The sequence below is a fragment of the Mesoplodon densirostris genome, chromosome 3 (genome assembly GCF_025265405.1).
Source record: "Mesoplodon densirostris isolate mMesDen1 chromosome 3, mMesDen1 primary haplotype, whole genome shotgun sequence".
NCBI lineage: Eukaryota > Metazoa > Chordata > Mammalia > Artiodactyla > Ziphiidae > Mesoplodon > Mesoplodon densirostris.
In genome coordinates, this window is record NC_082663.1 from 67,715,285 (window position 1) to 67,740,733 (window position 25,449).

The window sequence follows — 25,449 nt, forward strand, 5'->3', positions numbered from 1 at the left end:
GTTTCTGCAGAAACAGCTACTGGAAGGCTCGTTTAAAAATAATTCTAAACAATTTTTTTTCTTAAAAAAAAAGTTTATTCTTTTTATCTTTATGGGGAATTAACAGCTGACAACAATATCTAATTAATACTATGTATAATGGGCAATTTTTAGTTAAGAAGTTCTCCTTCGCTTTGAAACTTTAACTGAATTTTGGAATGTTAACCATAAATGTGTAATAACGGCTCTACTACAAAATTTATGCCACATTTCCAATGTTTCTCTTGCCTCAGTGAAAATTACTGAAGGTCCTCCTTTATCATCAAAGCTCAAAGACATTTATGCCATGGCATACGGTAAGTAGATGTGAAAACTGTTTATCATCATGTAGTAAGTTACACAAGATTCCAGTTCAAGTTGATAGACAAAACACAAACTAGATTTAAAGTGCTGTATTAAAAAACAAAAACACAGTTTGCATTTTGGGGTAATTAAAATGTAGAGACCTAACACTAAAAAGAATGAAAAACACGTGTAAGATTATCATTCTGTTTAGCTCTTTTTTACTCTAAGCATGTAGTCTTATTCCAAAAACAACAGTTAGCTGGTCAAATTTATGCTTAAGACATTGATCCATATACTTAACCAGAGGTTTCAGAGGCGATAACACCAGTCAGGTATTCTGAATTCTTTTATGTTAAATAGGAACATTTTCTCAATAGCACTCTTAAGTCACTTCTCATTTATCTTCCTCCTTAAGAACTGCATAGGCTTGTTTTAAATAGTTTAAATACCTGTAATAAACTACAGTTTGCTAACAGTAGAGGTACTCTGGTTAATGCTCAAAATGATGTGGCCAGAGGAAAAGCAAGCATTATTAAATATGAAGGCAGTCCTTTCCAACACGAATTGAACCTTTTTTTTTTTTTCCAATAAAAAAGCTAGTCCAAAAAGTCTCATTCTATAAAGATTTATCGTTTCCAAATCACGGTGAAAGGAACTTAAGTAATTTACCAATTTTGTTTTCTCTTATATGCCTTAAAGATACCTCACTAAAAACTGGTATCTGACACAATAGAATGACATATGCAGAATGTAATATTGTAGTGACAGTACTGAGGTTGATTGTTACAGACATATTTAAACTCTGAGTATTAAATGGTTACATCCTAATTATTTATATAGAACATTGGTCCAATAACAAAAATAGAGAACAGCAGCTGAAAATTTATCTCATTCAATGTTCAGAGATAAAAGGGTTAAACATTCTTTCCATTATTTTCTGCAGATAAGTCCTTTTTTTCATATTTAAATCTGATTGCAACTGAATTCTGGCATTTTTCCAAGCTACTGTATGAAGAGGATGCTGAAGGCCATCACAATACAGCATACCGCAACATAAGGACTCTTCCGTTCACCTGTTGGAAAAAAGGTAGATATATTCACGTTGGTTAGCATAAGGTTATTACTTACTACAGGAAAGGGGCATACAAAAAACCAAGATAAAATTCTTGCCTATGAAGCCCATATATTTAGGGGCAGGGGTGGGCAAAACAAACTACATGCAACATAAAAATGAGTATACTCCAGAATGAGCTAAACTATACTGATCTATTTCTAAGACCACCTCCTTTTCATGCCTTTAGAAAACCCTTCATGAGCCATTTCAGTGTCACTGCATAAACCCAGATATTAAAAAATATAACACAGAGTGTAGGCTAAAGAGCCAAATGAAATTATCTTAAAAACTCAATTAAAACCAAAGAAATATTGCTTGTTTTTTCCCTATAAAAAAGGGAAATTTCCACCTATAAAAAGAAATTCAACATACAGTTTCTAGCCATACTTTTTTTCTTCATTGATAGCAATTCATGACAATTATAAGGGGTAAAAAATAAGCATTCCTAGATGAAAATAAACAGAGGGTGTTCAATCAAACTGCATTTACAAAATCAACATAATGTAGAATGTTTAATAAAAACATATCAGAGAAAACTAAACTATTTCTGAAATGGATTTCATATTAAATCTTTTACAGTATAATTACTCTGGGTTAGAGATGTAGAACTTAGAACAACCACTTCTGTATTAGTCAATTTTCACATGTGTTTAAGGAGTGTTTGTTTATACTCAGAGACTTTCCTTTGCATGAAGTAGATCTGGAGTTGGCTTGTGAAACTGTCTTATAAACAGAGATCCTGCAATTGTGAGCTAACTCAAACTCATCTTGTTCTTTCCTGTTTCTTCAGTAATTGCAAGGCTGCACAAAGCACCAGGCATTTTTATGCTTCCTTGAGGGCACGTAAGAAAGGAAGAAGGAAGGAGAAAGAGTGATGTGCTACTTCTAGGAATAATCCTGGGTATGTACCTGGTTCCTTTACAGAGATGGTTTATACTCACCTCACCTGTGTTTTTTTATGATGTTTAAAATAATCTTTTCTAGTAACTAAGTTCCGTATTTCACTAGCAAGTTCAGTTAACTACTTCTGGAAAATGTCAATCTTGACCACTCTTATCAACTAAAACCTTGAAGGTCACCTTCATTTTCAGAGCTTCCTCACTGAGATCATAGTGATACAGTCAAAAAATTTGTATCTTTGTTCAATGGTAATATTCACAGAAGACATTATACACATACAAATAAAATAAACATTTGGTGTTTTTCTGAAAGTTTTTTTCTATCTGTAGACATTTAATGGCCTGCATTCCAGCTAAAGGAAAAAATCTAGAAAGTGAGAAAATACAGTGTTTTTACAATATTATCTCAACTGGAAAAAAAAATCTTTTGAAACTAAAAAAATACCGTGGTTCCTCATTTTTTTAGCCATGCTGATTCTTTCAGGGTAAAAAACTCAAGTTATCCAACAAAACAACAACAACAACAAAACAATCAGACCAAAATTTCTGGGAGATCTCATAAGGAAGCCTGTCACTCACCATAGGGCTAGATACTCTCACTGTCTAATATAGTCTTCTTAAACACTAAAAGAAGAAACTAATATTGTCCTAAATTTTCCATCTGCTGGAAATTAATTTTTGAGGAAGTTCTTCTCTTCCTCATCCTCCAACTTAGAATGCTATAATTTACATATGGGTTTCATTTTCCCGTTTTTAATTTTCTTAAAAGAGACTGCCATGTGGTAGAGGCTAAACATCTTTGGTTGAACTTGGGTTAGAATGTTACTTCTTGTCTGGTCTTAGGTCTCTATAAGTGAATGTGAAACAGTTGCTGTAATGTGATGTGTAACATGATAAGATGATCTGGCTGGGCCTTTTCCCATTAAAACTGTTTCCTTTCTTTGTGGATATATTCTGTGTCAAGATAAGAGAGGAGCATGTGGTTGAGAAAGCAGCATATCACCATCAACATTTTCTAAACCACTTTGCCAAAATGAAAAGCTAATGCTTTCCACATAATTGGCAAAAATGAATAACTGAACCATTTAACCTATGGTATTCATATAGTCAAGACAGGAAAATGGAAATACATGGGCAAACAAAAAAAGGCAGTTTATAATTAGACATAAAAATAGGTAGTACTATAGGATAACATGAAGAAAGCTATAAACTAGATGTCTGAAAACTTTAGCTATACTTTCAAGTAAAAATTGTGAACAAAAGGATCACCTGGATTGGCTACTAAATGGAGTTGTACATCGTTTTCTAATTTATTACACAAAAGGTGGATTTAAAATATCTTAATATTTTATTCATGAGCTAGCAACTTTAATGTTAGTATGACTCTAATCCAGTGATATTCTCTACTCCCTCAAACTGTCTTGCTCTTCCATATGTTCTCTCTCTTTTTTATTGAAGAAAAGTTGATTCAATGTTTCAGGTGTTCAGGAAAGCGATTCAGACACACACACACACACACACACACACACACACTTATACATATACTCTTTTCCAGATTCTTTTCCATTACAGGTTATTACAAGATATTGAATATAGTTCCCTGTGCTATATAGTAAGTAGGTCCTTGCTATTTCTATTTTATCTATAGTAGTGCGTATCTGTTAATCCCAGTTTCCTAATTTATCCCCTCCCCTTGCCCCTGCCTTTCCCCTTTGGTAACCATAAGTTTGCTTTCAATGTCTATGAGTCTATTTGTTTTGTAAATAAATTCATTTGTATCATTTTTTTTTAGATTCCACATATAAGTGAGATCATATGATATTTGTCTTTCTCTGACTTAATCTCTAGATCCATCCATGTTGCTGCAAATGGCATTATTTCACTCTTTTTTATGGTTGAGTGATATTCTATGACTGCAATGAACATTGGGGTGCATGTATTGTTTTGAATTATGGTTTTCTCTGGATATATGCCCAGGAGTGTGATTGCTGGATCATATGGTAACTCTATTTTTAGTTTTTAAAGGGTTCTCCATAGTGGCTGCACCAATTTACATTCTCAACAACAGTGTAGGAGGGTTCCCTTTTCTCCACAACCCCTCCAACACTTACTATTTGCAAACTTTTTGATGTTGGCCATTCTGACCAGAGTGAGGTGATACCTCATTGTAGTTCTGATTAGCATTTCTCTAATAACTAGTGATGTTGAGCATCTTTTCATGTGCCTGTTGGCCATGTCTGTATGTCTTCTTTGAAGAAATGTCTATTTAGATCTTCTGCCCATTTTTTGATTGGGTTGTCTCTTTGATACTGAGCTGTACAAGCTGTTTGTATACTTTGGACATTAATTCCTTGTTGGTCACATCATTTGCAAATATTTTCTCCCATTCCATAGACTGTCTTTTCGTTTTGTTTATGGTTTCCTTTGCTGTGCAAAAGCATGTAAGTGTGATTAGGTCCCATTTGTTTATTTTTGTTTTTGTTTCCATTACTCTAGGAGTCGTATACAAAAATATATTGCTGCGATTTATGTCAAAGAGTGTTCCGCCTATGTTTTCCTCTAGGAGTTTCATAGTATCTCTTAAAATGGATTAAACAACTAGATGTGAGTTTATTTTTGTATGGTGTTAGAGAATCTTCTTAATTTCATTCTTTTACATGTAGCTGTCCAGTTTTCCCAGCACCACTTACTGAAGAGACTGTCTTTTCTCCATTGAATATTCTTGCCTCCACTGTCCTAGATTAATTGACCATAAGTGCGTGGGGTTTATTTCTGGGCTTTCTATCCTGTCCCACTGACCTATATGTCTGTTTTTGTGCCAGTACCATACTGTTTTTATGACCATACCCGTAATAGTCTGAAGTCAGAGGGCAAGATTCCTCCAGCTGTTCTTCCTTCTCAAGATTATTCTGGCTAAGCGGAATTTTTGTGTTTCTATACAAATTTTTAAATTATCTGTTCTAGTTCTGTGAAAAACACCATTGGTAATTTGATAGGGAATGCAACTGAATCTGTAGATTTCCTTGGGTACTATGATCATTTTAACAATATTGATTCTTCTAATCCAAGAACACGGTGTATCTTTCCATCTGTTTGTGTTATCTTCAATTTATTTCATCAGTGTCTTCTAGTTTTCCGAGTACAGGTCTCTAACCTCCTTAGCTTTATTGCTAGGTATTCGATTCTTTTTGATGAGATGGTAAATGGGGAAACTACTAGAGCTCATCAACAAATCTGGTAAAGTCGCAGGATACAAAATTAATATACAGAAATCTGTTGCATTTCTATACACTAACAAACAACGAAATACCAGAAAGTGAAATTATGGAGACAATCCCATTATATTCTCTCTTTGTAGTTTACGTGAGGTATTATTACCAGCCTGTTCCTTAGCGAGATTACTTTTTTCCTTGAGTGACCTGGACCTTGAAGCAAGGAGTTTGGTGTATATATATTTACATTTACCATTAGCTATCAGCATTAGCCCTTGAGGGTGCTTTTTTGTCTCGTTCTCTCCCTCTTCTTGGTTACTTTTGAAGGGCTTAAGATTTCTTCTGTTGTTTCAGGGTTTGCATTGGGACTCTGCAAATGTGAACTAAAAGCATCAGAAAATACTGTCTCTTGGGGAGATTGGCCAAGATGGCAGAGTAGAAACACCCGGAGCTCACCTCCTCTCACAAGCACACCAAAATCACAACTATTTGCAGAACAACCATCAATGAAAAAGACTGGAACCTACCAGAAAAGATCTTCTACAACCAAAGACACAAAGAAAGAACCACAAGGAGACAGGTAGGTGGGGAAGACTAGCTGTATAGTCAAGTCCCATACCACTGGGTGGACAACCCACAAACTGGAGAATAATTACATTGTAGAGATTCTCTCAAAGGAGTGAAAGGTCTGAGCTGAACATCAGGCTCTCCAGCCTGGAGGTCTTGCACTGGGAAGATGAGCCCCCAGAGCACTGGCTTTGAAGGCCAGTGGGCCTTAATTTCAGGAGTCCCATAGGACTTCGGGGAGAGAGACTTCACTCTTAAAGGGCACCCACAAAATTTCACACATTCCAGGACTCAGGGCAAAAGCAGTAATTTGATAGGAGCCTGGGTCAGACCTACCTGCTGGTCTTGGAGAATCTCCCAGAGGAGCAGGAAGCAACTGCAACTCACCCTGGGGACACAGACACTGGTGGCAGCCATTCATAGAGTTACTTCTACCACGGGGACACTGGTGCTGGCAGGTACCATTGTGGAATCTTCCCTCTAGCTTATTAGTGCTAGGACCCAACCGTGCCCTGGCCCAACAGTCTGTAGGTGCCAGTGCTGGGACACCTCAGGCCAAGCAACTCACTCAGTGGGGATAGAGCCCCACCCATCAGCAGACAGGCTGCCTTAAGACCCCCTGAGCCCACAGCTGCCTCTGATCATGGCCCTGTCCAGCAGGGTCCCAGCACCCAGTTCCCCAACCAGTGGGCAGGCACCAGCCCCAGAAACTCCTGGAGCCCAGCCCTGCCCTCAAGGAAGCCTGCTCTAGCCTCTGGACCAGCCTCATCAGGTGGCAGACACCAAATGCAAGAAAACCACAATCCTGCAATCTGCAGACAGCCTGCCCACACCCCTCAGTAGGCCAGACCCTGCCCTGGGACCAGTTGGGACATGGTCCTGCCCACTAGCAGGCCAACACAAGTTTCAGGACACCCTGGACTCCATACAAAACTGTGTCAGGATCCCCTCCCCACCCCCCTCAGTGGTGCTGGGAAAACAGCTACATGTAAAAGAATGAAGTCAGAATAGTTTCTCATACCACATATAAAAATAATCTCAAAATGGATTGAAGACCTAAATGTAGGACCGGAAACCATAAAGCTCCCAGAAGAAAAACTAAGTGGAACACTCTTTGACATAAATCATATTTTTTTTGGATCTGTCTCCTAAAGCAAAGGAAACAAAAGCAAAAATAAACAAATCAGACCTAATTAAACATAAAAGCTTTCACACAGCAAAGGAAGCCATCAGCAAAACAAAAAGACAAACTACACAATGGGAGAAAATATTTGCTAATGATATGACTGATAAGGGATTAATATACAAAATCTATAAACAGCTCATACAACTCAACATCAAAAAAACAAACAACCCAATTAAAACTGTGCAGAAGACCTGAATAGAAATTTTTTCAAAGAAGACATAGAGATGACCAACAGGCAGATGAAAAGATGCTCAACACTATTAATCATCAGGGAAATGCAAATTAAAACCAAAAATGAGATGTTATCTCACACCTGTCAGAATGCCTATCATCAGAAAGAACACAACAAATGTTGCTGAGGATGTGGATGGTGGTGGGAATGTAAATTGGTGCAGCCACTGCGGGAAACAGGATGGAGGTTTCTCCAAACAGTAAAAATAGAGCTACCATATGACCCAGCAATCCCACTCCTGGATACATATCCGAATAAAACAAAAACATTATTTTGAAAAGATACATGCACCATAATGTTCAAAGTAGTATTACTTACAATTGCCATGATATGGAAGCAACCTAAGTGTCCATCAACAGGTGAATTGATAAAGATGTGGCGCACACACACACACACTCTCTCTCTCTCTCTCTCTCTCTCTCTCTCTCTCTCTCTCTCTCTCTCTCTGGAATACTACTCAGCCATAAAAAAGAATGAAAATTTGCCACTTGCAACTACATGGATAGACTTGAGGTTTTTATGCTAAGTGAAATAAGTCAGACACAGAAAGACAAACACTGTATGATATCACTTATATGTAGAATCTAAAAAATAAAACCAAATAGTGAATATAGGAAAAAGTAAACAGATTCACAGATCTAGAGAACAAACTAGTAGTTACCAGTGGTGAGAGAGAAGGGGGGAGGGGAAAGACAGGAGTAGGGAGTTCAGAAGTACAAACTGTAATGTGTAAGATACATAAGCCACAAGAATATATAGTACAACACAGGGAATGTAGCCACTATTTTATAATAACTATAAATGGAATATAACTTTAAAAAATTATGAATCACTATGTTGTACACCTGTATCTTATGTAATATTCTACATCAACTATACTGCAATAAAAAAAGAATACTGGCAAATAAAATGCATTTTAATTCATTTACTTACCAATCAATCATTTGAGAGTCTACTATGTGCTGGGCACTGTGTTAAATGTTATTATATACATAGTGTTATGGGACAATGTATAGTATATATTGTTATCTAACCATAAACACAAACACACTTAAGGTGCTACTAATCTTATTATGAAAAGTTAGAAGATATCCACATTTACACAAAGCTCAAGTATGACCACATACATGGATTCAAAAGATGAAATAGTTCATGTTTTCTAAAAGCAACCAATAAGATTCTATGACCTAGCAGAGGGCGATTAGATGGTTGCTCAGCAAGCCTTTCATTAAATGGAAAAATCATCCTGTTATCAAAATGGTACACATTATACAGAATTGCATGCTCTATACTAAAGTATGTATGCATAAAACTATACATATTTGTCTGAAATCTCTCCAAAACCAGGAATGCATAGTATTTGATATCTGAATTAGAGAGACTTTTGTCATATTTTCCATCTCCCTGCTAATGAAGTATTATGAGCTATCTATGAAGTCTAGTTTTAAATAGTGTCAGGAAAAGAGTTAGGTGGAACTCTACAAACTACTGCAAAATGCACATAGTTGGGAAGGCTGCACTTTAAAAACTGACATTTGATTTGTTTGAACACAACAAGTAAATTGGCCAATAATTTACAGATGAAGAAGTGGAGAGGGATTATAGATAGATACTCACCAATTCTGGCACACTTCCAAAATATACCCAACAACCTGCAAAAGAATAAAAAAAAGTAGCTACTGTTTACTGGGAAAGGTGAATTATTCAGAACTATATGGAGAATTTATTATATACTAGTATTTTAACTGCTGATGCTTTGCTTTAAACTGAAATGTAGTTGATGTTGAGCCACCACTTATGGAGAAAAGCAGGACACAATAATAGCTTATCAACCATCAATGTATAGAAACTGTCAGAAACTGAACATATGTTGCGTCACAGGTTAAGCCCAAAGTAAATTAATGTGAGAGTGGCAAAAATTTGCACCAGGGCTTACTATCAGAAGATTGATTCAGTCAACTTCAAGTGCTTTACCTTCAAAAGCAGAAAATACATATGCCCATTTAAATAAATGTTAACTTTGAGAAAACAGTAAATGGGAACAGTTGGTTCTGGATAAATTTTGACATTAAAAAATAAAACTCATACTGAAAAAACTTACTTCTTACTGAATATAGTTCTTTATTTAAATGATCTATAATCATGAACTCCAATGATAGCATTTACATAACTATAACATTAAATAAGGAGGAATACAAAAATATGAGCCTATATTTCAGTGTAATATATTCAGTATAATATAGTTCAACATATATATTTCAATGTAAGTGGAAAACCCTAGTTTCATATAATTGTATATGAAATTAACTAAATATGCCATTTAAAACACATATACTCTGGAAATAAGAAAAATTAGACTAATGTGTCCATTTCAGTTCTATGAATGAATATATTATGAATACATATTATATAGATATATCACTTATTTTGCATGCATTAAAAAATACCAGCTTAAAAAAAAGGACAAGTCATTCAATGAATAGAGATATTTTGAAAAAAAAAAACACACTGTAGACAACTATTTTGTTGGTGTGACAAAAGAATAGAATTATAGTTACACATGGTTACAAATCAAGATAAATTAACATTACTTATTAGGACTGGTATAAGAAAATCATAATGTTTAAATTACAGGGAAGGGCCTCCCTGGTGGCGCAAGTGGTTGAGAGTCCGCCTGCCGATGCAGGGGATACGGGTTCGTGCCCCGGTCTGGGAGGATCCCATATGCCGCGGAGCGGCTGGGCCCGTGAGCCATGGCCGCTGAGCCTGCGCGTCCGGAGCCTGTGCGTCCGGAGCCTGTGCTCCGCAACGGGGGAGGCCACAACAGTGAGAGGCCCGCATACCGCAAAAAAAAAAAAAAAAAAAATTACAGGGAAATTTATAATTTTTTTTTTTTTGCCCAAAGAGATGGCTGGCAATGAATCGCTGTATTTGAATGGTTAAGACTGAAAGAAAATGCTGATTTAATTAAGTTCTATACACTTTCCTCCTTCGAAGTGTACAGTAAATTCCTGACATCAAAGCAAGAAGTCTCTTAGTACAGATTAAATGAAACGGGCAAAAATACAAGTTTATTGTGAGGGATGGGCATTCTGACAGGTGAAACAATTTTCTTCTCATAGGAATAAAAAGGACAAAAATCATATACATTCTTGAAAGCAAAGGATCAGGGCTAGATTGTGCCTAAGTTCAACCCTACTTAATTGGTTGCATAACTGTGGGCAAGTTATTTTACCTCTTTTAATCTCTTTATCTCATCCTCATAGGGTTGTTACAAGGATTAAATGAGTTATTACACAGAAAGTCTTTAGAATAGTGATTAACATGCGCTGTGTTCAGTATTACACAGGCTAAAGGTGTATGTGACATAACTCCAGGTATCACTTAAATTGGCTTACATTTCATCAAAAAATGAAAGACAACTGGTTAGTGATCTGCAAAGCCCTGAATACTTGATTCTAAAAGTCTATGGATTATAAAATGCATTACTGACTTAAAGCTTCTCTGGCTGAGGTACTCAGAGGCAGGACACCTGAAGTTCCTCTATGCTTAGGGCCCCACAGAATAATCTGAAACCACATGACCACAGTCAAGGTCTTTTCAGGTCTTATAGTCTAGAAATAACTAAAAGCCTCATTAGGAAATTGGTATAACACACTTAGCATATTGAAAGCTATTTAAATGAAAAAAATTTCCCAACTTGGCAACTTAAGAGATTAATTGGTACTGCTTTGGCCTTTTTCATGTATTTCTCTAGCTAGACATTTCTGTAATATCCCAAATGCTAAAAGGAACTTTCTTAGCTGGTAAAAACCAATGCAGATATGCTGCTTAGTTTCTATGGATATAAGCCAATAAGTGTATCTGCTGATAAAACTATTAAGTCTACGAAAATATGAAGCAAGACAAAGTAGCAATCTTTCTTTGCTGCTTTTTAGTTCTATATTATTTGAGGCAGCAAAAAATTAATTTGTTATTTTCAACAGTGAAGTTATCAAGAACTCATTTTATCTAATTGGTCCAGATTATCTTCACTTTAGCATGGAATACTCACTATAATGAAAGGAAAGCTTATTTTTTTTAAATTTATTTTTTGTGGTACGCGGGCCCCTCACTGTTATGGCCTCTCCCACTGTGAAGCACAGGCTCCGGACGCGCAGGCCCAGCGGCCATGGCTCACGGGCCCAGCCGCTCCGCGGCATGTGGGATCCTCCTGGACTGGGGCACGAACCCGTGTCCCCTGCATCGGCAGGCGGACTCTCAACCACTGCGCCACCAGGGAAGCCCGGAAAGCTTATTTTGAGTCTCATAAAAATATGTATTACAACAGAACAATGACCAGTAAAAATTTCTTCTACAGAAAATACTTCACATGTACAAGTCAAAATAAAAGGGGCTTAACATTTATATAAATAGAAGCAAAGTTTTTAAAAAAAGCTTTGAAACTGTTGACTATATCATTATATATTTTAAAATGTGAAAATAGGCATGCTATTTCTTTGGTTTTTATGTAGGAGAAATATACTACTACTCAACCTCTACTGTAAGGTTGGCAGCCCTGAGAACTCCTTTTTTAATGTAGCATGTTATGGATGTATTCCTGCTTCCAAAGGAATGAGGAGCAGACATTTCCACATGCAATCTACTTTTTTTGTCACAGCATCAGAAAAGTACAAATACACTGTTCTGCCACTATGAGATTATTCTTCAATGACATAAACACTTAAATTCCTTATTAGACATTATGTATTACATTAGAAATCTAAACTAATGATCAATGATACTGTTTACTGGATTCTACCATATGCTTTAACTATAAGTTAATCGTTGGGGGTTGCAGAGGAAGGGTAGGAGGAAATAAAACTGGCTGGGTAGAAAGGCTTCAGGCACAACTAAGCAACAAAGAAGATTATATAATTTCAACAAAGGGACAAAGTATTGAGTGCTGAGTTCAGAGAAAAAGGTGGACTGATGAGAAGATAATGTCTACAAGGAAGTGAGGCATTGTCAGAAAAACTGATGGACAAATAACATTTATTTTCACCTTCAGTAGGTTAAATAAAATCCCTCATGCCAACAGAGACAGACAATCAGTTTATTGGAACAGGATTATAGATTTTCATTATTCAAAACTGGTTAGGGGTTCTATTTATATCTTTATAGACGTTCAAACAAACCTATGTAATAAAAAGAAAGGAACAGTAACAAAAGCCAAATGATTTAGATAATAGGATGTTTGAATAAATGTTAATTATGGCTCCAAAGATATAATAGAGTTGAACGAAAGAGAATTATTTCCTCTCATGGTTGAGTATCTACTACCTGGCCTTTTGTAGGGGCTTTTTATTAGTGGAAAAGCAGAGTTTGACCTTGCAGGATCTTAATTTGGCCCTTTTCCTTTCATCAAAAACAAAAAAGGTGCTGGAGATAATTAATTATTTGTATGTGAAGTATTCTACTATTCCATCCTATTATTTCTTAAGATGATTAAGTGAGGTACAGGATCTTACCACAAAAGAATTAAGACAACTGTGAATTCAAGAAATTAATAAATCTGTAAGGCAAAGAAAGTCTGCATAGTTTTCACCACATGGTCTCTGTTTTTTTACATACTTGTCCTTCTGGTTGAACTCAATATGCATTTCTGTATTAGGAACATGGCACTTAAAAATTTTAAGTCTTTGTGGTGTCATTTTAAGCTTAAATTTTTTGGGGGTGTGAACATATAATTAAAAGTGATATGACATGCCCAAGACTTAATTTTCATTACTTTTTAAAGTAAGCTAAATAAATTTCTCCAAAGATGTTTGCTTTATGATACAGATGAGGAGCCTATATGATTAGACCAATCTTGGAATGAAGAGGCAATGTCTATATTATTATTTTTATGGACACAGTGCTAATAAGATGTTTAATGCTTTCAAAATATGATAACCGATTTTACTAATATTCTATTAAATACTAAGGCCAAACACTGTCTTTGAAAGTACTAAATTGTAGCTTCAATCTCCGAAAAAAATCTATCACATCTTTTAAAATACACTTTTTTTTTCAGTCCAACACATTTCAGGTCACTTCTGATACTTATATTTTTATTTAGTGAGCTTCTGTGAATATAAAGATTTGGATTTTTTAAAATAGGGAAAAAATAATATAAAAAGTTATTACAAACTAAATTACATACAGAAATTAAATTATTTAATGACTTTCAATAACTGACATTCAATATCTCTAAGAACTAATTTGGGTGATTAGACATTATTAGTGACATACCCAGTTTTATTCCTGTCCAGGAGGCTGGGTGCCAAGGATCGGATATAAGCACAGGTACATATAAGCAGCAAGATTACAGTCAACAGACTCTGAAAATTGAAAATGGCAGACTAAAAAGAGAAAAAGAAAAATTAATGTCACAAGATAAACTGCACAGGTAAAAAATGTCAATTTCATATTAAGAATCATACTTTTTTCTTCAAAAAGGCAAACAGAATGACATGTCTGAGAACACTTTAAAAGCAAAACCACAAGGTATTTTGAGAGCATACTTTCGTCTCCATTCTTTGGGCTAAGGAATTCAGAAGATGCAACAAAAATTCTAAATTCAAGAACTTAAAAACACTACCAAAAATGTCATGAATCCAAAACAGCTCACCAAAGCTTAACCAATAATTAATAGAGATATTATTCTAGGATCCCAGACTACTAGGCAGGACATGGGGTCTCCAAGCTCTGCAAGTAAGCTGGTTATATGACCTCAGTTGACTATTGGCCTCTCTAAATCTCTGTTTCACATCAGTAAAACTGGGTGAAGAATGGGGAGACAGACTCAATGCTGGCTCAAGTTTCTTTAAATTCTGAAATTCTTTTAGAATAAGAATGCTTTAAATTTAAGTAATCATGTTCTATTTATTGACTAATACTACTAGCCTATTAGGTTTTGGTGAAAGAAAAGAACTTGCTCATTCACTGCTGAATTTTTAAAGTTATTAAAATAAAATTTAACACAGGATTCTGTTCCTGAAGAAAACTGTTATATGTTTATCACAATACTCATCCCTGAAGAGTGGACATTGTCTATCAACTCTGAATCTCCAGCACCTGACTATGTGCCAGCCGCACAGTGGGAGCCCAATAAGAGATGACTGAATAAAGAAAACAATTTTTAAAAAGTGCAGGAATACTACTGTATGTATAATAAAGAATAACATTTCCATTATATACAGGCAGCTAAAATATATCAATCTCACACAGTAGCCAGCAATATGCTTATTTAGTAAATTCAGAAGTACTTCCCGAGGGGGATCACGATGGCAGAGTAGGAGGATGTGAAGCTCACCTCCCCCAACAAACACATCGAAAATACATCTACATGTGGAACAATTCTCACAGAAAACCAATGGGAAATGGGCAGAAGATCTATACAACCAAAGCTGCAAGAAAGACCTCCATGTAAGTAGGTAGGACAGGAGAAGAAAAAAATGGATCAGGATGGGACCTGAGCCTCTGGGGGGGATGTGTAAAGGAGAAAAGGTCCACACAGGCAGGCTTAGGGAGACCCCTTGCCTGCTGGGACAGACAGAGGGGCTAGAGAAGCCTGGACTTTACTTGAGAGGAGTATGCGCAGGCTGGCTTGCTAACAGTCACGGTGGAGGGAGACTGGTGCTGGCACCTGTACCTCACCACACTTCCCAATCAAAGTGTGAATCTGGTGGGGCTACAAATACCTACAGCAGCTAAGCAGTGAATCTTGGCAGACAAACCCTAGGGAAAGACTCCATTTAGCTGCAAGGAGCTAGTCCTGAGGGTCTGGGGTGTGGTCCAGGTCTAACAACAGAGCGCACTGTCCCGATGTCAGCACTCCTAAGGCGGGGGTGGGGGGAAAGGGGGTGGGTCTGGGCTTTGTCAGCAGCACCTGGTGGAGCACAGAAAGGCATGTATCTGGTACAAAGCCTCTTGGGAGGAGTACTCAGTGCTCCAGTTCTGCCAACCCCACACCTCTGCTTGGAGTTGGATCTGGGGTGGACAGGTCCTGGGAGAGGCCTGCCACAGAGGCCGTCAAGGTCCCAGGCAGCAGCCCAACCATCTTGATTCATGCAGCCACAGCACCCTGGCCCCCAGCGCCAGCCTAGTCCATACCACAGCCTAGCACTACATCTAGGACGAACACAATGGAAAAAGGGAAGCAACTTTGGACTGCATGGGAGGTACATAGGTTCACCGTGACCACATGGGCCTCACCTGCTTCAGCGGTCACCTCCTTTGGGACAGGGAACACACTCAAGGGCAATGGAGCCTCATCAAATCCAACCCTCAGGGCTTCTACTCCAACAACTGGGGAGGAGGCCCTGACTCCAGCAGGCCATGGAGCAATGAGGGGGCTCTGCCTAACACCCAGTGCAGGCCCTGGACACCAAAACACCAATCACATCCCCATCAAGGGGATGACAGCCAGCAGACTCTGGGGAGAAGAGGTGGCTGGCATCCATACCAAAACCAGCCCTCACACCAAAAATACTGGACTCACACAGAGTACATATGATGCTCCCACGTTGAAAACACCCCTTCAAGACCACAGTAGAAAACGTTTCTCCTAAATTCAGACAGAAGTTAAGCAAAATGAAAAAGGAGAGAAGCTACTCCCAATTAAAAGAACAACAGACATCCCCTGAAAGAAATGAAGCAGACCTCACCAGTCTCCTAGACCCTGAGTTCAAAAAGAAGATCAGAAAAATGCTAAAGGAATTAAGATTACCAATAGAAATGCAGACCACTGTAACAAGGAACTAGAAACTACAAAGATGAAGCAATCAAAATTAGACAACTCAAGTGCTGAGATAACAACCAATCTAGAGCAATCAACAGCAGACTAAATAACACTGAAGAACAAATAAGTGATCTGGAGAACAGAATGATGGAAATCACTCAATCAGAACAGCTAAAGAAAAACAAAATTTAAAAATGAAAACAACTTACGAGATTTCTGGTATAACATTAACCATACTAATGTTCACATTACAATGGTCTCAGAAGAAGAGAGGTAAAAGGGGATTGAAAATTTATTTGAGGAAATTAGGGCTAAAAATTTCTCAAGCCAAAAGAAAGAAACAGATATCCAGGTACAGGAAGCACAGAAGGTCCCCAAAAAGATGAACCCAAACAGACCTATACCAAGACATATCATAATTAAAATGGCAAAAGTTAAAAACAAAGAGAGAGCTCTAAAGGCAGCAAGAGAAAAACGAAGAGCCATATACAAGGGAATCCCTATCAGGCTATCAGCTGAATGAATTCTCTGCAGAATATTACAAACCAGAAGGAAGTGGCATGATATACTCAAAGTCCTGAAAGGGAAAAACCTGCAACATACTTTACCCAGCAAGAATATCATTTAGAATAGAAGGAGAGATAAAGAATTTCTCAAACAAGTAAAAACTAAAAGAATACAGCAATACTAAACCTACCCTAAGGTCTCCTCAAAAGAGAAAAGTAGCAAGAATTTATACGAAAGTGAAAATTACAATAGGAAAGGCAAACATATAAAAGGATTGAAGATCATTTAAATAAGACATTACATTGATTAAAAACAAGAAGGGACTTCCCTGTAGCGAAGTGGTTAAGAATCCACCTGCCAATGCAGGGGACACAGGTTCAATCCCTGATCCAGGAAGATCCTACATGCTGCGGAGCAACTAAGCCTGTGTGCCATAACTACTCAGCCTGCACTCTAGAGCCTGCATGCCACAACTACTGAAGCCCACGCACCTAGAGCCTGTGCTCCGTGACAAGAGAATCCAACACAATGAGAAGCCCATGCACCGCAACAAAGAGTAGCCCCTGCTCACTGCAACTAGAGAAAGCCCACGTGTGGCAATGAAGATGCGATGCAGCAAAGACAAAAACAAAAACAACAAAAAAAAAAACTGTAAAAAGCAAGTAGAGATAGTTATGGATCAACATACTTGAAAACCCAGTTCACCACAAAATAAAAAACATACGATAGATTCACAAAAATCAAAAAGAAAGGAACTCAAGCATAATACAAAAGAAAATCATCAAACCACAAAAGGAAAAAGAAGAAGAAATCAACAAAGAAGTACAAAATTAACTGGAAAACAAGGTTTAAAATGGCAATAAGCACATACCCATCAATAACTACTTTAAATGTCAATAGACTAAATGACCCGATCAAAAGACACAGAGTGGCAGATTAGATAAAAAATAAGAACCTACAATATGCTACCTACAAGAGACTCACTTCAGGGCTAAGGAGACACAGACTGAAAGTGAGGAGATGAAAAAAAATATTTCAGGCAAATGGAAATGACAGTAAAGTGGTGGCAGCAATAATCATATCAGACAAAGTAGACTTAAAGTCCATAAAGAAAAAGGACATTATACAATGATAAAGGGATCAATACAATTAGAGGATATTACACTCATTAACATATATGCACCCGGTATAAGCACCTAAATATATATCAATAGAATACTAACACATAGAGGGAGAAACTGGCAGAAATACAATAATAGTAGGAGACTTTAACATCCCACTGACATCAATGGACAGATCTTCCAGATAGAAAATCAGTAAGAAAACAGATGTCTGAAATGACACAATAGACCAGTTGGACTTAATTGACATCTACAAGACACTACATCCCAGAAAACCAGAATACACATTTTTTTTCAAGCGTACATGGAACATTCTCTAGGATAGACCACATACTGGGTCACAAAACAAGCCTCAACAAATTTAAGAGCATAGAAATTATTTTAAGTAGCTTTTCTGACCACAATGGTATGAAACTAGACATCAACCACAGGAAGAAAAATGGGAAAAGAACAAACATATGGAGACTAAACAACATGCTACTAAAAAAACCAATGGGTAGGGGCTTCCCTGGTGGCGCAGTGGTTGAGAGTCCGCCTGCCGATGCAGGGGACACGGGTTTGTGCCCCAGTCTGGGAAGATCCCACATGCCACAGAGCGGCTGGGCCCGTGAGCCATGGCCGCTGAGCCTGCGCGTCTGGAGCCTGTGCTCCGCAACGGGAGGAGGCCACAACAGTGAGAGGCCAGCGTACAGCAAAAAACAAACAAACAAACAAACAACAAAACAAAACAAAACAAAAACCAATGGGTAAAGGATGAAAAAAGAAAAAAAATCAGAAAATACCTTGAGACAAATGACAATAAAAACATAACTTTACACAATCTATGGGATGCAGCAAAGTTGTTCTAAGAAGAAGTTCATAGCAGTACAGGTCTTCCTCAAGAAATAAGAAAAATCTCAAACAAACAACCTAACCTACTATCTAAAAGAATTAGAAAAGAACAAACAAAACCCAAAGTGAGCAGAAGGAAGGAAATAAAGATGAGAGAAGAAATAAAGATTAAAAAATCCCCAAACTAACAGAAAAGATCAGTAAAACGAAGAGCTGGTTTTCTGAAAAGATAAACAAAATCTACAAACTCTAGCCAGGCTCACCAAGAAGAAAAGAATGGGCCCAAATAAACAAAATAAGAAATGAAAAAGGAGAAATAACAATTGATACCACAGAAATCATAAGAGAATACTATGAATAACTATATGCCAAGAAATTGGACAACCCAGAAGAAATGGACTAGTTTCTAGAAACACACAGCCTGCCAAAATTGAGTCAAGAAGAAACATAATTTTAACAGAACAATCAAAGTGAAATAGAACCTGTAAGAAAATACTCCCTGCGAACAAAAGTCCAGGGCTGGATGGCTTCACTGGGAATTTCTACCTAACCTAGAAAGAACTTAAACCTATCCTTCTCAAACTGGTCCAAAAGGTTGAAGAGGAGGGAACTCTACCAAATTCATTCTATGACGCCACTATCACCTTGTTACCAAAGCCAAAGACACTACAAAAACAGAAAATTATAGGCCAATGAATATAGATACAGAAATACTCAAAATGTTAGCAAACTGAATCCAACAATACATTAAAAGGATCATACACCATGATCAAGGGGGATTTAGCCCAAGGATGCAAGGCTTTAACAGTATCCACAAATTACTCAATGTGATATACCACATTAGCAAATGGATGAATAAAAATCACATGATCATCTCAATACATATAGAAAAAGCAAACAAAATTCAACATCCATTCATAATAAAAACTCTTGTGAAAGTAGATACAGATGAAACACATCTCAACACAATAAAAGCCATTTATGACAAACCCACAGCCAACAATACTCAACCCTGAAAAGCTAAAGGCCTTCCCACTAAATTCAGGAACAAGACAAGGATGCACACTCTCACCAATTCTATTCAGCACAGTATTGAAAATCTTAGCCACAGCAATCAGACAAGGAAAAGAAAAGGTATCCAAATTGAAAGGGAAGAGTAAAACTGTCTCTGTTTGCAGATGATATGATACTCTATTTAGAGAACCCTAAAGTCTCCACACAAAAATTAGCAGAATAAATGGGGCTTCCCTGGTGGCACAGTGGTTGAAGTCCACCTGCTGATGCAGGGGACAGGGGTTCGTGCCTCGGTCTGGGAAGATCCCACGTGCTGTGGAGCGGCTGGGTCTGTGGGCCATGGCTGCTGAGCCTGTGCGTCCGGAGCCTGTGCTCCGCAACGGGAGAGGCCACAAGAGTGAGAGGCCCACGTACGGGGGAAAAAAAAAAAAAAAAAAAATTAATAGAATAAATGAATTCAGCAAGGTAGCAGGATACAAGATTAATATACAGAAAGCCATTGCTTTTCTTTTCACTAACAATGAACTATCAGAAAGAGAAAGTAAAAAAACAATCTTGTTTAAAATCATCTCAAAAAGAAAAAAAAAAGGAAAACCCTAGAAATAAATTTATCCAAGGAGGTGAAAGACCTATATGCTGAAAACTAAAAAACACTGATAAAGAAAACTGAAGATAACTCAAAGAAATGGAAAGATGTCCCATGCTCTTGGATTGGAAGAATTAACATTGTTAAAATGGCCATACTACCCAAAGCAATCTACAAATTTAATGCAATCCCTATCAAAACACCCATGACATTTTTCACAGAACTAGAACAAATAACCCTAAAATTTACATAGAACCACATAATTCCCAAAACTGCTGAAGCAATACTGAGGAAAAAGGACAAAACCGGAGGCCTAACACTTCCAGACTTCAGACAATAGTACACAAAGCTACAGTAATCAAAACAGCATGGTACTGGCACAAAAACAAACATACAGATCAATGGATAGAACAGAAAGCCCAGAAATAAAACCACACACCTACGGTCAATTAATCCAGAACAAAGGAAGCAAGAATATATAATGGAGAAAAAACAGTGTCTTCAACAAGTGTTGTTGGGAAAGCTGGACAGCTACACATAAATCAATGAAACTAGAATATTCCCTCACACCATATACAAACTCCAAATGGATTAAAGACCTAAATACAAGACATGACACCATAACTCCTAGAAGAAAACATAGGCAAAACATTCTCAGATATAAATTGTAGCAATATTTTTTTTAGATCAGTTTCCCACGGCAAAAGAAATAAAAGCAAAACAAACAAATGGGACCTAATCAAACTTAAAAGTTATTACACAGCCAAGGAAACCATCAACAAAATGAAAAGACCACCTATGGAATGGGAGAAAATATTTGCAATGGATGAGACCTACAAGGGGATAATATCCAAAATACACAAACAGCTCATACAACTCAATATGAAAAAAACAACCCAATCAAAAAATGAGCAGAAGACCTAAAACTAAATAGACATCTCTCCAAAGAAGACATTCAGATGGCCAATAGGCACATGAAAAAATGCTCAACATCACTAATTAGAAAAATGCAAATCCAAACCACAATGAGATATCACCTCACACCCATCAGAATGGCTCTCATCAAAAAGTCTACAAATAACAAATGCTGGAGAGGGTGTGGAGAAAAGGGAACCCTCCTATTCTGTTTGTGGGAATGTAAATTGGTGCAGCCAGTATGGAAAACAGTATGGAGTTTCCTTAAAAAAGGAAAAATAGAGCTATCATATGATCCAGCAATCCCACTCCTAGCCATATATCTGGAAAAGATGGAAACTCCAATTTGAAAAGATAGATGCACCCCAGTGTTCATAGCAGCACTATTTACAATAGCCAAGCAATGAAAACTAGTCAAGTGCCCAACAACAGTGGATTGGTTTAAGAAGATGTCACACACACACACGCACAAACACACAATGGAATATTACTCAGCCACAAAAAGAATGAAATACTGCTATTTGCAGCAACATGGATGAACCTAGAGAATATCACACTAAGTGAAGTAAGTTAAAGACAAATATCATATGACATCACTTATACGTAGAATCTAAAACATAATACAAATGAATCTATATACAAAACAGAGACAGACTCAGAGACACAGAAAACAAACTTATGGTTGCCAAAGGGCAAAGGTACATGGGGAGGGATAAATTAGGAGTATGGGATTAGCAGATGTAAACTATTATACATAAGAGATAAGCAATAAGGGTTTATTGTATAGCAAAGGGAGCTATATTCAATATCTTGCAATAACCGGTAATGGAAAAGAATCTGAAAAAAATATATCTGAATCACTTTGCTGAACACCAGAAACTAACAGAATATTGTAAATCAACTATACTTCAATTAAAAAAAAGTATTTCTTGTAAAGTCAGGAGTTAGACAAAAAATAAGAGTTGTAAAAAAAACTATTTTAAGGTGAAATTGTTACTTGCAAATATAAAGTGTTACCTGAAAAGCCCAAAAGAATCTAGTGAAAAATGATTACAGACCATAAGGGAATTAAAATTGATTAAGGTGGCTAGGCACATATTTAAAATACTTAAATCAACAATCATCAAAATTACAGTATCAATTTTGAGAAACAAAATGGAAAAAAAGGACTCCATTTATAACAGCAATTAGAACAAAACACTAAAATATATAGGAATAATCTTAACAAGAAATCTGTAATATTGGCATCAAAGGCCAATTGACAAAGCCTTAAAAAATACTGAAGCATACAAAAGTAGAATGGAGTGGTATGCCAGGTTCTTATATTGAAAGGCAATACTGTAAAGCTAATCTATAAATTTAAAATGAACCCAACTGCAACAAGTTACTTTTGTTGAAATTGACAACTGATACTGAAATTCATATGGAAAAATAAGTAAGGAAGAATAGCCAAGAGATCCTAAAAAAAGAATTAGCTATCAGAAACTGTCATAATATTTTTTAACCTTTTACACATTTAATGATTTTTATTTGCTAACTATTCAAAACATTAAAAAAATTATACATGTTATTTGCCAATATTTTAAGGACAAAAAAATGCTTCTGTACAATGCTACGTGATGGAAAAACATGATTTCACAATCGGTATATCTGTAGCTATGTAAACCTTTATGCAAAGAGAAGACAATGAAGTGATTATCACTGGAAGGTTTTCAACCTAATTATCAACTTTTCTGGATTTCTCAAATTTTCTAAGTGTTACGATTATGGTCTGAAGAAGGTAAAATTGATTTGTAATTACTATTTTAATAACTGTTCTCTGTGCAAATCATTTCTTCATGGATATAATAAGGATAAAGTTTAATATTTCTTTTTTTTTTTTTTTTTTTGCGGTATGCGGGCCTCTCACTGTCGTGGCCTCTCCCGTTGCGGAGCACAGGCTCCGGATGCGCAGGCCCAGCGGCCATGGCTCACGGGCCCAGCCGCTCCGCGGCATATGGGATCCTCCCAGACCGGGGCACGAACCCGCATCCCCTGCATCGGCAGGCGGACTCCCAACCACTGCGCCACCAGGGAGGCCCTAATATGTCTTGTTTTTAATTGAACTGGATTTTAACCTTGCATCTGTGAAAGCAAGTAATATATACTTTTAAACTTGAAATAAATCAATAAAGGAAATGGTGATCAACTCTAGAGAGAAATCATAGTATCTCACAATGCTTATTTTTAAAGGTCATATTTTGAACATGTATATGAATCTGTCGATGAATAGTATTTGATAATAATCTAATAAAATATAAAGCACAGGTTTCCTCCTAGCCAACATAACTAAACATGTATTTGATATCTACTTTGTCTGGAGCATGAGGGTAGACACTGGATTAAAAAAAGTACATAGCAAACCAGGAGACAAGATGGTGGAGCAGAAGGACTTGAGCTCATGTACTCTCATGAAAACACCAAAATCGCGACAAACTGTTGAACAACCCTCGACAGAAAAGACTCCAATCTACCAAAAAAGATATTCTACATCCAAAGATGAAGAAGCCACAATGAGACAGTAGGAGAGGTGCTTTTGGCAGGTGGGCGACCCACAAACAGGAAAATACTTATATTACAAAGGTTCTCCCACAGGAGTGAGAGTTCTGAGCCCCACGTCAGGCTCCCCAGCCTGGGGGTCTGGCAGTGGGAAGAGCAGCCCCCAGAGCATTTGGCTCTGAAGGCCAGCCCGGCTTTAATGTAGGAGCTCCACAGGACTGGGGGACAGGACTCGACTCCAGGAGGGCAAACACAAGGTATCACGTGCACTGAGACCCAGGGCAAAGCAGTGACTCGATAGGAGCCTGGGTCACACCTGATTATGAGGATTGGAGGGTCTCCTGGGGAGGCAGGGAGTGGCTGTGGGGGCAAGGACACTGCTGGTGGAGGCCCAGGGAATACCCACTGGCTGCCATGTTGGCCTCAGCCAATGGCCTGAAGGCTCCAGAACTGGGATGCCTCAGGCCAAACAACCAACAGGGTGCGAACACAGCCCCACCCATCAACACACAGGCTGCCTAAAGCCTTACTGAGCTCACAGCCAGCTCTAAACACACCCCTTGACACGGCCCTGTCCACTAGAGGGACAAGACCCGGCTCCACACAACAGTAGGCAGGCAACAGTCCATTCAACCAGAAGGCCTGCACAGACCCCTGGACCAACCTTACCCACCAGGTGCATTCCTATACACTAATAACGAAAGATCAGAAAGAGAAATTAAGGAAACAATCCCATTTACCATCGCATCAAAAAGAATAAAACACCTAGGAATAAACCTAGCTAAGGAGGCAAAAGACCTGTACTCTGAAACCTACAAGACTTTGATAAAAGAAACTAAAGATGACACAAACAAATGGAAAGATATACTATGTTCTTGGATTGGAAGAATCAATATTTTCAAAATGACTATAATACCCAAGGCCATCTATAGATTCAATGCAATCCCTATCAAATTACCAATGGCATTTTTCACAGAACTAGAACAAAAAAATCTTAAAATATGTATGGAGATACAAAAGACCCTGAATATTCAAAGCAACCTTGAGAAAGAAAAACAGAGCTGGAGGAATGAGGCTCCCTAACTTCAGACTCTACTACAAAGCTAGTCAACAAAACAGTATGGCACTGGCACAAAAACAGAAATATAGATCAATGGAACAGGATAGAAAGCCCAGAGGTAAACTCATGCACCTATGGTCACCTAATCTATGACAAAGGAGGCAAGAATACACAATGGAGAAAAGACAGTCTCTTCAATAAGTGGTGCTGGGAAAACTGGACAACTACATGTAAAAGAATGAAATTAGAACATTCCCTAACACCATACACAAAAATAAACTCAAAATAGATTAAAGACCTAAAGGTAAGGCCAGACACTATAAAGTCTTAGAGAAAAACATAGGCAAAACACTCTGACATAAATCATAGCAATATCTTTTTGGATCCAATTCCTAGAGTAATGGAAATAAATACAAAAATAAACAAACGGGACCTAATTAAACTTAAAAGCTTTTGCACAGCAAAGGAAACCATAAACAAAACGAAAAGACAACCCACAGAATGGCAGAAAATATTTGCAAACCAAGTGACTGACAAAGGATTCATCTCCCAACCTAAACATCCACCAACAGAAGAATG

General features: G+C 37.4%; 1 protein-coding gene and 1 non-coding gene across 2 annotated transcripts in view; both read right to left on the reverse strand.

Moving 5' to 3' along the window:
• Positions 1-416: 416 nt before the first annotated feature.
• The window catches only part of TMEM167A (transmembrane protein 167A), a 33,991-nt gene continuing 8,958 nt past the window's right edge, over positions 417-25,449 (reverse strand). Inside the window, exons 2-4 of the mRNA XM_060093115.1 lie at positions 13,808-13,917; positions 9,152-9,186; positions 417-1,397 (exon numbers count right to left, since the gene is read on the reverse strand). Coding sequence (XP_059949098.1) covers positions 1,327-1,397; positions 9,152-9,186; positions 13,808-13,917 — 216 coding nt within the window. The 3' untranslated portion in view covers positions 417-1,326. The remainder of the gene's footprint in view (positions 1,398-9,151; positions 9,187-13,807; positions 13,918-25,449) is intronic.
• LOC132487308 (small nucleolar RNA U109) lies at positions 12,041-12,175 on the reverse strand. The gene has a single exon (XR_009531594.1). It is a non-coding gene; the product is annotated as a small nucleolar RNA U109 (small nucleolar RNA).